At 41.2% G+C, this 14,808-nt stretch overlaps 1 protein-coding gene across 10 annotated transcripts; it reads left to right on the top strand.

Annotated features, from left to right (window-relative positions):
- Positions 1–414: 414 nt before the first annotated feature.
- Positions 415–14,338, top strand: LOC104358087 (T cell immunoglobulin and mucin domain containing 4). 10 transcript variants are annotated; one of them, XM_033006256.2, is made up of 10 exons: positions 415–678; positions 4,638–4,982; positions 6,096–6,518; positions 7,496–7,585; positions 9,083–9,142; positions 10,780–10,826; positions 11,425–11,527; positions 11,681–11,775; positions 12,006–12,036; positions 13,702–13,789. In XM_033006256.2, the coding sequence occupies exons 1-9, from the start codon at positions 534–536 to the stop codon at positions 12,027–12,029; spliced, it is 1,332 nt and encodes a 443-aa protein (XP_032862147.1). In that variant the 5' UTR covers positions 415–533; the 3' UTR covers positions 12,030–12,036; positions 13,702–13,789. The 10 variants fall into 10 exon arrangements, with proteins under 10 accessions (XP_032862147.1, XP_032862152.1, XP_032862155.1 ...); XM_033006255.2 differs by having other exon boundaries at positions 419–678; positions 6,096–6,527; positions 13,680–13,740; XM_033006254.2 differs by having other exon boundaries at positions 420–678; positions 6,096–6,527.
- Positions 14,339–14,808: the final 470 nt, after the last annotated feature.

Raw genomic sequence — 14,808 nt, 5'->3', positions numbered from 1 at the left:
ATGCTAATGAGAGGTAGCCTCCTACTCCAATGTACTACTGAGTCCAACAGGTCTGCAAGCACAAGAGTGCTTCTCTGATGCCATATTTGGGGGGATATCTTGCCATCTATCACCGCTCTCCACTTGGACATCAAGCTGTTGACTGCAACTCTTTGAGTGCAACCACCCAGCCAATTCCTTATCCACCGATCCTTATCATCACCTTCCTCTCCACATCCCCTCCTCAGAAAGCTGTAGAGAGCAATAAGGTCCCCCCTTAGCCTCCTTTTCTCGCAACTAGACAAACCCAGAGTCCTCAGTTGCTCGTCACCAGACATGCCTTCCAGCCCTTCCACCAGCTTTGTTGACCTCCTGTGAATGCATTCAAGGACCTTAACATCCTTCTTAAATTGTGGTGCCCAGAACTGCACACAGTACTCAAAGTGAGGCTGCACCACTGTTAATACAGCAGGAGAATCACCTCTTTTGACTGGCTTGTATCCGGAAGAGTAGGAAAGAAGCAGTTGCAGTACATAAAATCTGAAAATGCAGAAATGAGACTTCAGTGGGGCTCACTCAGCATCTCTGGAAAGTATAAGATCCAGTTTTTTCTCCTTCCACTCACTGCTCTGGAGTCTACATCAGCTAAAATGTCCCATTCTGTGCTGTTTCAATGGATTATGATACAGATCTTTATAGGTGAGTCTTCACCTGCTTTTTGTGTGCTTGCTCAGAAAACAAAAATTTTGTAAAATTGAAAACTTGTTTTGTGAAAACAAAAGAGTGAAAATGGTTGTAATTGTATACAGAATTTAAAAAGTTTTTTACTGAATTAATAATGATTTTTTTTTTGTTTTTGAAAATATATGTGGCTCTGTGTATAGGCTTGGTTAATTCTCTAGTCCCCACAAATTATCTGATTTCTTTACTACTGTTAAATGTGCATTGCTGGCTTTGCTTCTTCATCTGTCTCTCTACCACACTACAGTGCTGGCACAGCCCAAGCTAGGGAATTGAAATATTGTCAGAGTAATAAATCTATATACATGATAAAGGATTTTCTGAAACTCTGAGGACTGTCTGCTGCTATGAACTGAGTATGGGAAAGCACGTCTGGAGACTCCTCTCCTTTTACTCCCATGTGTTCAGTATACCCATCTAAAATCTGAATCCTAAAAGAGATAGAAGTCAAAGAAGAGTAACCTGGGAGACTGTGTCTTGCAAGTGTGGTTGGTATTGGCTACATTTCTGCATGCACATCTATGCATCAGCAGTGCAGTTTCCAAATTGCCTGAGGTGGCTCAGGAATTTGGGTTCACCCACTTTCAGTGGGGTATGAGCTCCTAGTGGGACTTGTGCTTTTAAACCACTCGGGCATTTCAGGAAATCCTTAATTGGCTAACCTCTGCCAGGATGAAATATTACATATAATATCTATAGCAACTGTGATGTTCTTAAATTGATCTGAAAAGTAGTGGAAAAGTTTGGTCAGCAGCGAGATACCTGAGGGGCAAGAGGTGATCCATGCCCCACTGAGGAAAGGTAACACAGCCTCCATGGTGTCTGCTGAACAAGTGAGGCTTCACTAGCACTTTGCTGTAGCCCAGGGAATTCCATAATATTTTTTGTCTTTTGCCAGACTTGGCAGAAGAAAGAGGAGGACTCTTTCCTTGCCATATCTTCAGTCTCAAAATAAATTGTAGGTACTCGCCTCCATTTGGTCTTATTTTCAAAAACTTTCTTGTATGCAGAGCTACTGAAGGGTGAGAATGGCTTTTTGTTACCTTGTTGTTAACTCAGCTCTGTCCTCAGAATGGGTTGTCTTTAGACTCAGGAAACCATCAGAGTGGGCAGTTAAATGCTTCTTTTCTGTTTATCAGTCATTTTCTCTGCAATTCCATCAGTACAAATGCTTCAATAAAAATTTTTTAAAAATAGGTTTGATAGGGAAAAAATGACAGATATCTTCTAAAAAGAAGGAAAATTATTCCAGATACAGATCAAGAAAAAAAAATTTTTTTTTCAGCCAGTTGGCTGGAGGATGTATGTCTTTGTCCATCCAATGACCAGTGTACAGGTGAGAAGACCACTAAAGCAGCAACTACTGGAGTTACGGCTTAATACCAACTGTCACTGAGAGTTGGTTCAAGAGAAACTACATATAAATATGTGTATATGTGTATGATCTGAAGAATTAGAAATACTCCTTTCTATTTTGGAAGATATATGAAATATCTGGAGTCCATTTCTCTCTCGCTTGGATTAAGGATTTAGAGTGGCAAGTGTCACTGACTTCAGTGGGACTACCCAGGCACAGCTGATGCTCAGGGTGCCTCCGGCCAAATCTGGATGCTTAGGAGGGTCACTGCCATGGACAAGGGTGGGATTCCTCTCACAGTAAGACTATGGTGTCACAACTTAGTCTCAGGAACCTCTTAATTTCAAAGACATGTTCATTCAGTTCCATTTACTATTTATTTTGGAAGACGTGTCTGTGGAAGTGGCTGCAACTGAGAAGGAAGTTATTTAGTCCTTGCAGAGGTTTATACTGTTGAATCAAGGCTGTTGCAGTATTGAAGCTTTCCATACCAACCTGCAGTGCAGGCAGATGTTAGCAACATTAGCACCACATAAACTAAAAGAGGATTTGAAACTGCAAAACCTTTAACTTTCTAGCACCAATACTGGTGGGAAATTGCACTGGAGACACTCTGGTGCCTTGTGTCTTCCCTCTTCTTCTTTTTGTTTATTTATGTATTTAATAAGTTCAGGGCTCTGCTTCCTTCAAAGAGAAGAGCAGGCAAATTTTCATTTGTTAAAGGGTTGCTTAATGAAGCTGCTTCTGTGCCGTGCAGGACTGGGATGAAATAAGACCAGAAGGTGAGGCCATTTTTCCTCAAGCAGCAGTGACCTTAACTCCAGGAACAGTTCAAGCTGGCCTTAGTTTTGTACACATCTTTGTTGGGGTGACTTGAAAATATGTGTTAACCTGCTCAGTGACTAACCCCCTGCTCCTCTATGAATGCTTTCAAGGTCAACTGGATGAATTGTTTTGTTCTGTCATCAGAGAAAGAACCTTTTTTTTCTGTTTGTTCTCCTGTAACAAGGCAAATGAACCTACCCTTTCCAAGGACTAAAACAAGCAGCCATCTTGCAAAGCCTTATCCCATATTCAGGAATTCATCTTTTGGCACATCCTACCTTCATTTCACTGCAAAATCTTCTGCCCTTCACACCATATTGCATGTTGTTTTGTCTGCCTCTACTCTTTTAGAATTTGGAGCTGTGGAAACCTGAATGAGTTGGCTTATCTTGCCAATGGAATAAACAATAATGAAGCTGAAATGTCATCCCAATAACAAGTCATGAGGCAGCCTGCCACAAACTAAAACCTCACCTGGGGAATAGTCCATTAAAGACAAAACAAAAGAGACATGGACACAGTTGGAAGCATATGTTTGCTATCTGGGAGTCATGCCAAAAAAAAAAAGGCATTCAAACAGCTGGCAAAATAGAAATGTCTGGTAAACCAGGGCCAAAGCTGGTGATAATAGCTGCAACTGCTGTAAATCCTCTTTGGGGTAAGCAAACTGGCCATGAGACATCAGATCTGTGGGATGATCTTGCTGCAGCAGAAGAAAAGATCTGGATGCTCTCCAGGTCCCTTAGTTCCTGTTCCACCATATATAAATGATAACATGGGGGGAAAAAAGGCAACAAGGAAGGCAACCAAAACAGATTAGATGAATGTAAACCATAAAAGATTTGTTCCTCTATGGGAACCTTTTTTGTATGAAGAAGAAATCTCTTTTAGGGAAATCTGGGAACTGCATAGACATTTATGAGGGAACAATATGTAGTAAAGATTCAAACCAGATGCTAAGGTGGGTGTGTATTGGTTGTAAACACCAAGTAAAGCTGGTTATTAAGAGTAAGAGCACAAGGAAAGAATGTGCATACTCTTTTTAACATCAGCATAATGCTAGCAGTTAAAGCTTCTGTGTACACAGTGCTATGCAAGGTAAGCGGGATAGTTAGCAGGGCTTGCTCAAGAAGAGAAAAAGCAGCGTGCTTCCTGAGAACAGGTTCCCATAGACAGAGCTCATTGCTCTGCCAGCTTAATTAGGCCCTAGTTTCACACATGAAATGGTATTTTAGACCCTGCTATTGGGACTGTCAGTGAAAGGCAACAATGACAGCATTTTCTTTTTGAAGATGACTGAGAAAATCAGATGCATTTCACAACGGGTTTCTGAACAACTTTCAAACAGCCTCTTAGAATAGGAAATGGGATGGGAGCAGAGTTCCCAAATTCCATTTTCACAGGTCTAGTCTGCGCTCAGGCTGCCAGTGACAGATCTCAGCTCTGCTCACCACATGTTTGATGTGAGCGGTGTATTTTGTGAGCAATCTTCCAGCAGCTGGCTGGGGCCAGAGTACGGAGCCCTCCAAGAGCAACCCAATGTCTGTGAGCTCCTGGTTGTTGCCCATAGTGTCCTGGGCCATCAGCTGCCCCAGGTCCCGGGGAAGGCTCAGGGGATCAATAGCTATGTCCTGTCTGCAGGCAGGAGCGTTTCTTTTCCTGCCTCATTGTGTTGCATAGGTAGAGTCACGCTTCAGAGAGTCAACACTCATTTTTCCTTGTTCTTCCTTGACAGCACACACCGCATCCGAAGCTGTTGTTAGAGGAGTAATGGGGAAATCTGTTCAGTTGTCTTGCTTCTACCGGGTGGCGCAACCTAATGATATCACCGATATGTGCTGGGGCAGAGGTCCTTGCCCAAATTCGAAGTGCAATAAAAAAATTTTGCAGACCACTGGGAATAAGGTGACATTCAGAACATCTCAGAGATACAATCTCCAGGGCAATATTTCCTATGGAGACGTGTCTCTCACTATTGGGAAAGTGAAGGCAGAAGATGCAGGTATATACTGCTGCCGCATAGAGATCCCGGGTTGGTTCAACGACATCAAAAAGAACGTGAAGTTGGAGGTGGTCAGAGGTGAGTTTGGGGACCTTCATGATACAGTCAGTAGGCAGAAACCTCTCACTGAGTAGGAAGTCAAAATTGGAGTTTATGTGCGCTTTTCTTGTTTGTTTGTTTGTTTTAGCAAAAAGTGTTTTTCCTAAATTACACAGTTTTCCAGGGAGGTCTGCAACCAGTTACCAATCTGAATCATATTCAGTGAGCAGTTGTGGTGAGAAAATAGTAACTTTTGCCCTTTCTTTTCCTTTCAAATGAAATATTTCTCATTGTGTAGCTATATTTGACATTTTAAAAGATGATGGAATTAAAAAAGGGATTTATCATTTGAAGAGCCCTTGGAATAAAATTCAGCTTTTCATTTGGGACAAACCCCAACACCAAAAGTGTTTAAATTTGGTTCATGTCATAAGGAGACCCATGTGTTTAGAAATTTTGAGTCTTGATGGACTTTTTTCCCTTCCTACTATTTTGCTTAGCTGCAAGATAAAGTAAGAGTGTTACAAAGTTGAGAAGAGGCTGAAAAGCATTGCAAAGCACAGGAAAAAAATATGGTACCCACCCTCCACACTTCAGAAAGACAATATTTTTTCCTGACTTTTACAGGGTGTTCAGGAATGCAGCTGGTGCTGATGTACACAGCCCTCTTGTATGCCTGTTGTGATATAACAGGAGGGTGGGGAAAAAATGATGCCATGCCATGTCTACCCTTGAGTTTGAGAGCAAGAGAGTTCATAAAAAAGGACCGTTTGAAGAGATTAGCAAGAAGCTTGTAGCTGAAAATTGAGCTATTTTATTTTTATGAGGACATTGAAAAGAAAAATCACAAAGTTTGCAAGTTTTTGGGTTCTGTCATGCAAGGTTCTGGCCCTTCCATTTCTTTTAGAGGGTCAAGAAGGGTGTGTTTGAAACCCACCAAAAAAACCCCCATATCTATAAATCTGGGAATTGTTCTGGCTGGGACATGTTTTCTGCTAATTAAACAACCTTTTTAAATAGTGACTCTCCCACTTCCATTCTTAGTATTTCAGCAGCTAGACAATTTTCATTCATCTCTGGGTTGGCTTTCCTCAGGGTCAGTTGTGAATGCTCTGATCTAGCTTATCTCTTGGCTGTGTTTTTTCCATGCAGCCCCTCCAGTGAGGACAACCATCACGAGAAAGGCTCCCGTTTCCCCCAAACATTTTAGAAAAACAACTTTTGCTCCCCAAGCAACCTCTGATCATCAAACAACAGCAGACACTGTTGTCCTCCTGACAACCACTGTCCCCAAAGCAACAACTGCAACCACCAACCAAGCAAGAAGAGAGACTGCTGCCCTTCTGACAACCACTGTCCCCCCAGCAACAACTGCAACCACTGCGTCTTCCACAGTAATTACACTGGAGACCACTGCTCCCCCAACATTTGCTGTAACAGAAAATTATACCTTTCCAGCAACTATAGTTACAACCAGTGCTCTCCCAGATTTTTCAGCTGGTTTCCAAGCAGATGACATGAGGACTGAAGATGACGATGTGTTCTGCCCAGCAGAGTCTGTCACTCTTCCTGGAGGTACAAAGGGTAACCAGCACCAATCCTTTCTTTTTTTTCCTGTGTAGCAGACATGGTCTATGTTAGCCCGACTCTGGCACAGAGACTCTCCAGGTACTTATATTTGTATCTGGGAAGTCTTCTCTGAGATGCCTGCAGGTATGTCTCAGTAGGTTTAAGGAAACACGGGTCACATGCTGTGAATGATGTCAAACTGGGGTGAATGTCCGAGATAGCAGAGGATCAGGCTTGTGTTCAGAGGAATTTTAACAGGCTGGAGAAATACTGTGACAGAAACCTCATGAAGTACAACAGAAATAAATGCAAATTCCTGCACCTGGGATGGAGTAAGAGAAATTCACTCAACTATGCACTATTTTTTTCCTTGATTTGGGAAAGATAATTGAAATGGTCTGCTGAAAAGGTTAGTTTAGAGCATGTTCTGCTTGAGCAATAAAGTCAGTGAGAAGTCAAGACATGCTTAAAATTGAGTACTTACATTGTCATCTCATATGAAGGCTGCTCTTATTATTAATATTTAGTTGATCAGAGTGACCTATTATCATCCTAACCATCCTAGGTTGCTACTTTGTCCACGTCTGTGACTTCTTTTCCACAGATTGATGTCTGAATACTAGGCTGTTTTTTACACAGTTTTGGGGTCTTCTCTCACTTGAAGTTCTTTCTGACCTAAATGTCTTCTGACAGCTTTTCTACATTATCTTTTGTCTTCCAGCCATAACAATGTGCCCCATTTAAACCTGGTGACAATTAATTACATCCGCAGCTGAACAGTTAAAACATCTAGCCACTGGCCATGCTAGTAACCTACATCAGTTATCTGGGTAGGGTGAGCTGCAGGCATGAAAACCACCGAGGTGCAGTTTTTCACCTCCTAGTTGTAGATGCAGAACTGTGCAAACAATTTTAAATGCCATATGAAGACCTTCCTAATCAGTGATTTTTATCATAAAGCATCACATTTTACTTTGTTTCAGTGACTACTGAATTCCCAAGTATACTCCCAACTGCAGAGGGAACTAAAAGTGCTCACACTTCCCTCATGGTGGAAGACGTGCCAACTGCAAGTGAGTAGGATAACGTTGCAAGGTCAGAAGTTGCATGTTCAGATACATGAAGAAGTTGTCATAAACAAAATTCTTGACTATTCTTAAGAATGTACCAAACATGTACTGATAGTTGTTCATTGCATCTGGAAGTAAAAGGTATCTGGGGTCCACAGAGATTGTTTGAAATGTGTATGTGACAACAGTTGAGGAAAACGTTTTTAAGCCTCCAAAGGAAGTAGAGTGTGAGTCACTTACTGTTGTTGGGTATCTCAGATTTGAGAGAAGTTAAGAACCGGACTTTGTCACCATTCAAGCTGAATTCTTGGATATCCAATTTGTCATCACTGTGAGTTCATTAAGCTTTCAATTTTAAATTCTCCCTGAGTGTTGTGAGCTTTGAACCTCAGTGAGTATATTCAGCCAGATGTGGCTGCAGGCTCAGCTCTCCAGTGCTCAACATGGGTCCTTGGTCATGATGGAAAGCAACAGGCAGTTACCACAACTATCAGTCATTCCTTAAAGAGAAAATGAACTGGTATACAAAATCATGCTGTATCTGAGAAATGAACAAATTTATGTAAAGTTTGCACTTTACATCTCTCAGACAAGTATAAAAGTAGGATGGCTCAAGTTATTCAGGTGTGATAGTCTGCCCACCAGATGCCCTCAAATGATGACTTAAAAAAAGGAAGGCTAAAAGTCAAGGATGACATGTCATATTCGGCTGTTAAGAAAGTCCATTCAGTTTCAACCAGTGCCAAGAATCTCTTAACTCTTAAAAACACAGTATTTAGATTTTTGCAGTTCTTCTTTTGCTAGACCTAGAGACTTAGAACAGAAATAGTTTAGGCAACTTTTCCTTAATGCCCCTGGAGGAGGCTCACAGAAGAGGCTAAACTGGTCTCTTGAGCATTTGTGAGGGTTTCTTATTCCTGTCTCACTTGTCATCTTTCTGATATGGTCCTGGATAATGCCTATATTCTGTCATTGTAAACAGGAAGTTTTGCAAAGGGTATTACCTCTGAGATTCTGAGGGCAACTTAAGTTGTGACCGTGGGCTAGAAAGAGCCACCACAAAAGCAATAACAGCAGAAAACATACCATGCTTATGTGAGTCATGTACACTGCCACCCATACAAAAACTTGTGTCATGCTATTTCCGAGAGCCAAACTGTCATAATGTGTGAAAATGCTGCAGTGTAATTGAGCACTGTCTAGTAAGTGCTATAAGTCAAGTTCTTAACTCAGTCTCCTTTTAAATAATAAAATAATAATCCTATAAAATAATGCACTAAAGGAACTAACTTCATCTTTATTGTAAGGTAAGAGAAAGTTAATTTCTTGATGATTTCTATATTGATGCCAGCACAGTGGCTGGGAGAGAAACCCGTGGTTGAGAGAGCCCTCCATCTCCAAGCACAGTTCTTGCCAGATATCTTGGCTTAGCTGGGGTGGTTGGTTCCTGCTGACCAGACTGATTTAGTTTCTCTTCTGTCTTTGCCTGCTTTTTGCCAGCAACAACTCTGCCAGTGCCAACCATCCTTCAGACCCCAAAGAAAACCCATGCTCCTTCAGGTAAGGAAAGTAAGCAGCAATAGTTGCTCCCATGAGCCAGGCTGCAGCATGCTGCCAGAAAGTTTAATTTTCACTTGTAGGAAGTGCATGTTGGAGTGAGAGATGCACTTCTTGTGTATTTGGGGGGTAGTTCTGATGAACTACAGTTCTCTTCTGAGAGAGGGAAAGAGAGGTGTCATAAAATAGACATATGGTAAGATGCCATGTTCACGTATCCCTGGGATTATTAGAACTTGTTAGGATTTTATAACCTATATTTGTTTAGCTGTAGCGTTTATTAGCCATAATGTCTTTTCTACTCCAGGGCAGATTTCTAGCTAGTTGCATGTGTATGAGTTACCTGTGCCCTGTCCATATCTTTGGTAAAATGAAAGCACATTATTTGGTACACGGAGACAAATCAACTCAGTTCTCATAGAGAGTTGATCAGAACTGAGAAATTTGGGGGAGATTAGGTTATGCACTGAATAATATAACTGAAAAGTTAGAAAATAAATTTAGAAAGCATTTTTTTTAAATAATGGGATTATTTGTGACCATCTGATCATCCCCATCATAATGTCGCTTTCTGGGTGTCTTATGCATATAAAGTTTCCTTTGGCTGCAGTCATGGGCACTGCAAGCGTGTTACATATACATACCTCAACAAATGACTCATCTGGTCTCTGGTACATTTTGCTCAGATTGAGGCTCCGTGGTTGTTCTCTTGTCAAACCTTTGAAAGCACTGCTCATCATAGCCTGTCTATACATTAAGTCATGACCTAAGGCATAGGAGCTCTCTCATCATAGGATGTAAGCTGAAGTTTCGATTCACTAAGCTGAGTGACTCCTCTGTTTTTAAGATGCTGTTAAAAGTTGGGTGCTTCCTGTGACAGATCAAGTTCTCCAAATACTGAAAAACTTAAGAAATTTGTAGCATGAGGTCAGAATGAGCCAAGGACCAAGCCTAGATTAACTTTTTGTGACTTTAAATTCATTAGCAAAAGAGAGTATGATCATAGGATAACAGCAGAAAATTTGCTGCAGGAGTTCTTGAGCATACACTTAGTTTATCCGTATTTCCAAAGCTTAGAAAACTAGAACTGGATTATTTGTAATATCCCTATATAGAAAAAAAATATGTCATTATCTCCACTGAGCTTTCTTAAATCTGTGGTAAGTTATCTGAATGTAAAGATGTTTCCTGTGGTTTTAAGTGATAATGCAGCTTTCAGAAACTGCAATCACACAAAAGTCTGACTTTTGTTCCTGAGACAGTTCTTCCACTTAGACTTGTATCTTGTTTACTACCTCTGTTCTCTCTGACATCTTGCCATGCTTACAGAAGTGAAAACTCCTTCTCAGCAGACATGTTTCTACAGTCTGGCTTCTTGGGCTGTCCCTGGGAAGCTTCCTCTTTCCTTGATGAAGACTGACATTTCCCAGTGACTGCCTGATATACCATTTGTGGCAAAACCAGCTTGTTCCCTTTTGTTTTCAAGGTGCTTTATTTCTTCTATTCAGAGTCAGATTTTACTCCCCTCATTCCCTGAGTTCACTACTCCTTGGCTAAAGCAATGACAACTACAGTGGCCCTCACTCCTTCAGGTGACTGTGTCAGTAATAATTTCAATCTTTTATTTTCTGGGATTTCAGCAAGGTCAGACAGCAAGGCTGAGAAACATGACGATAACGGAGATAAGGTAAAACTTCCTTTAAGTTTCAAGAATGTTTAACTAGAAGCCAGAAGGACAGCAAGACATGCTAATGATTTGCAATGTAGTCATACTGAAGCGACAGTGTTTGCAAATAGTAGCTTGAACTATTGCTTAGAAGTTCAGGAACCATCTACTTATTTTTCCAGTGGGTAGAGCCAAAGCCTGTGACCATCCCATCTGGCTTGGGCACTTCAGAAAAACCTCCTCCCCCTGCCACTCCTGTAAGAGAGGCAGAGGTAGCATCCTCAGGGTGTGACCAGGCAAAAGGCAGTTTAGGAGGGTTGTTACATTTCTCTGTCTCTCATTAAGAGAAGGATGAGGGTGACTAAGCTCCTACTTTAGAAACTTTATTAAGAAGTTCATGTTAAGTGGGATGAATCTGGGCTCAAATGCTTCAGAAGATTTGTTAAGTACTTAAGAGGTAATTCCTATTGTTTATCATGTTCAACTCAATGTGCCTTCTCCATACTTTGCACAGGCATGGTCAGAAAAGCATTGCAAACTCCAGCCCAGAACAGATATTTCAGAGCTCTTAGCCTGCGTGAATAGGTCTGAAGTAAACACGCTTCTAAAACCCTTTCAGTTTTTCTCTTCTTTCTTCCAGTTTCCCAGCTATCCCATTCTCATTGTCTGTCTCATAGTGGTGCCCGTTATTCTCATATTGATGGTCTCTTTGTTTTGGAAACGTAAGTATCCCTAAGCACATAACTGATCAATGTTTCTAATGCTGGCCTAGTGCAGATGTCCTTCTGTATCTCTGGTTAATCTTCTGGTAAATCTGCCATGGCCCCTGTGACAGCACTCTGTTAATTTTATGGGGGTTACTGTCCTTACTCTAGGACTCTGTAACCACGAGAAGACCAGGGAGCATGAGTTGGTGGGGATGCAGCAGGAGGAAGCCTGTTCAAAGAATCTGTTCACTCACTTGTTGCAGGTCTGGCTCATCTTGTTGGCTCTTGCTTTATAGTTAAGTGGTCCCATAGCTTCCTGGAACTGCTCCTGACAGATGCTGGGGTACTTTAAATCAGAATGAGATCCTTTCTTTCCTGCTTAGCCCACAAAAATTTTGCAACTTGCTGTCTTCGCTTCTGAACTCATTTGACTGATTCATTAGAATTACAGACTTCTTTTTGCCATTGTGACATTAATATTATTTTCTTCTAGGTAAACACGCAAAGAAGTTTATAATAAAAAGGTAATTCATTTTGTAATTTCTTGTAAAAGTTCCAATGTAATTTTTCTTAGATACAGGAAGGTATTTGCTGCTGATTGTAATGGGTGTAATGGGCTTGTGGTGCTGACTACCGAAGCTGTATTACAAGCAAGCTTCAGATAACTTCACTCCAGAAAATCAAACAGTGGTTCCTGGATACTGCTGCTAAGTAGCAATGAACAGACATCCAGACCACTGGAGAACTTCAGCAACTGGTACTTAGTGTTATGTAGTAGCCCCATCTTAAGGAAGTACCTAATCTGCTTTATTCTGCGATCAAATTCCAGGGCATGACCATAGTGGGGTTATTTTAGAGAAAAGAAGAGAAAAATAGTTACAATGATCAACCGACAAGATGATTGCTCAGAAACAGATCAGGGATTTATGGGCAGTTTTCCATGGAGTGGCAATTCATGACAATACACAAATAATGGACCCCATGAAGGGCATACTACAGCAGTGTGGCAAACCAAGCTTTCCACCAGTAGATATATCTTGCAGCTCTCGTGGTACCACTGCACCCTCTCACACATTCCTTGTGTCACACTGAGGTATCTGAGGTGATTGTTTTGGGGCAGATATGAAATACGGAAGCATGATGAGTCACCCTGTGCAGGTGTAACTGATGAATTCTTGTATTCTGGGTTATCTTGAAACGAGGATTTTCTCTAGACAAGCCACTGGGTAGTCCAGTGAAGTATTGTTGTGGTTTAACCCCAGCCAGTAACTAAGTGCCATGCAGCTGCTCACTCAGGGTGGAGAAGGACACAGAGGAGAATTGAAAAAAAGTAAAACTTGTGGGTTGAGATAAGAACAATTTAATAACTAAAATAAAATATGATAATAGCCATAATAATAAACTATAATAATAAAAATAATGAAAAGGAATATAACAAAAAGAGAGCGAAGTAAACCCCATGAAATAACAAGTGATGGACAATGCAATTGCTCACCATCCACTGACCAATGCCTGAGCTGTAATCTGCCCCTCTCAGCCAACTCTCCGCAGTTTATATACTGAGCATGACATTCTATGGTAGAGAATACCCCTTTGGCTAGTTAGGGTCATCTGTCCTGGCCAGGCTCTCTCCCAGCTTCCTGTGCACCTTCTTGCTGGCAGAGCACGGGGAACCGAAAAGTCCTCGACTTAGGATAAAAGCACTACTTAGCAACAACTAAAACATCAGTGTGTTATCAACATTAACCTCATACTAATCCAAAATACAGCACTGTACCAGTTACTAGGAAAAAAAATAACTCTATTATTAACTCCAGGCAAAACCAGGACAAGTATCACCCTTTTGCCAAAGATTAATTACTTTTCAATGGTAGATGGACCCCCACTGCATACCCCACCTAGGAAGTAAGAATTGGGTGCCAAGGAGGGACTCTTTTCTGAATCCCAGGGTGGTTACCCTACAGCTGTCATTATAAGATCTGAACAGCCCTTTCCTATGCATTAGAAGAATGCAAGGTAAATACTTCTCTGGTGTAAAAAGTAGGCATTCCACCACTGAAGTGAGTGAACTCAGTAGCCTGTGGTCTCCATTTCATTGGGAATTTGGTGATGAAACAAATAAAAAAGGATGATCTGAAGCAGCAATGTGGTTTTTCCCCATCCATAGTGATCTATGCTTCTCACTACAGCCTTGGACCAGCAGAAGACCTTGAAAAAGTTTTCAGTGGCGCTGAAGGAGAAAACAGCGTTTTTTCCCTGTGAAGAGCTCCTACATCATCTGTAGATGCCACAGAAAATAAAAAGGGCCTGTTTCATGCTGCATTGAGATGCTTATGAACCCTCAAAATATCAATGGGTGTAAACCAAAGGCCAAAGCTTCAACTGTGAAAATTTAAAATCTTTGTGCAAATTTTGCCATGTCACCTTTAAAACTCATAGCATAAAGAAGCTTCTTTGAGAAGGTGCTTTATGCATTATTCATAGGTGTTTCTAGCATCTGCCTTCTTACTAATACCATGTTACAGAATTGAATTTGTTTTTCTCCATTTTTACTAATACTCTTCCTTGAATACAACTTATACTTTGAGGAAGAGAAGATAGAAGAAATAACATGAAATACTGCCTAACTTCAAATTGAAAAAAAAAAAAATCAGCAAATACAGTTCTTATTGCTTTTATGTAATCAAGGATAAAATTAAGCCACAAGAATGCTGTGAGTATAAATCAAAAATGCAGATTACTTAAGGGGTACCAATGCTGCCTGTGATTCAGCATGTTTGAATGACCCTTGGAGACTATGTTAATAAACTTTGTAATTTACTGCTAGCAATTGTATTTCTTACGCCACATCCTAAGGCATTTGAACAAGAGTTAGTTATTCCCCAGGTTTTGAAACGACTAGTGTGCTGTCTCAGCTCTCCAAAGAAGTACTGCAGTTTTTCCAGTGGTGGGAAATGCCCAGAAGACCAACCTGCAGGGAAATTTTTCAGTCCTGTCCCCACAAATCCTCAGGCCACTCATTTGTAAATCTATGTCTCCCCACTCAATGTGCACAGGGGAGCCCCAGTTTGTTTGGAGTTGCCTTTTGGTCCTCACAACAATGACCAGCAAAACCCAGTAGCTCTTGTGGTGGAGTCTGCTTGTAAATGAAGACCTGCACCATATAGCCCCAGGGTGCTTCATTTAGGGTCCCTGCACCCAGTCACAGGGTAGCATAGTGCTGTCTGACTGGGTTTTGTATGGATCAGACTGGGGTGCCCAGTCCCACCAGTGCTGCCCATTTCTCTTTTAAAGTA

Source organism: Tyto alba, unplaced genomic scaffold, assembly GCF_018691265.1.
Source record: "Tyto alba isolate M040663 unplaced genomic scaffold, T.alba_DEE_v4.0 Super-Scaffold_17, whole genome shotgun sequence".
NCBI classification, from domain to species: Eukaryota; Metazoa; Chordata; class Aves; order Strigiformes; family Tytonidae; genus Tyto; species Tyto alba.
The sequence above is the reverse complement of the archived record's forward strand: the minus strand, read 5'-3'. Positions and strand labels throughout refer to the sequence as shown.

Bases quoted from the DNA above. Each gene is read 5' to 3' on its own strand.
- LOC104358087 (XM_033006254.2), top strand. From the start codon at position 534: ATGAGACTTCAGTGGGGCTCACTCAGCATCTCTGGAAAGTATAAGATC. The intron at 4,983-6,095 runs GTGAGTTTGGGG...TTTTCCATGCAG, and splicing joins GAAGTTGGAGGTGGTCAGAG to CCCCTCCAGTGAGGACAACC. The intron at 10,827-11,424 runs GTAAAACTTCCT...AAACCCTTTCAG, and splicing joins ATGACGATAACGGAGATAAG to TTTTTCTCTTCTTTCTTCCA.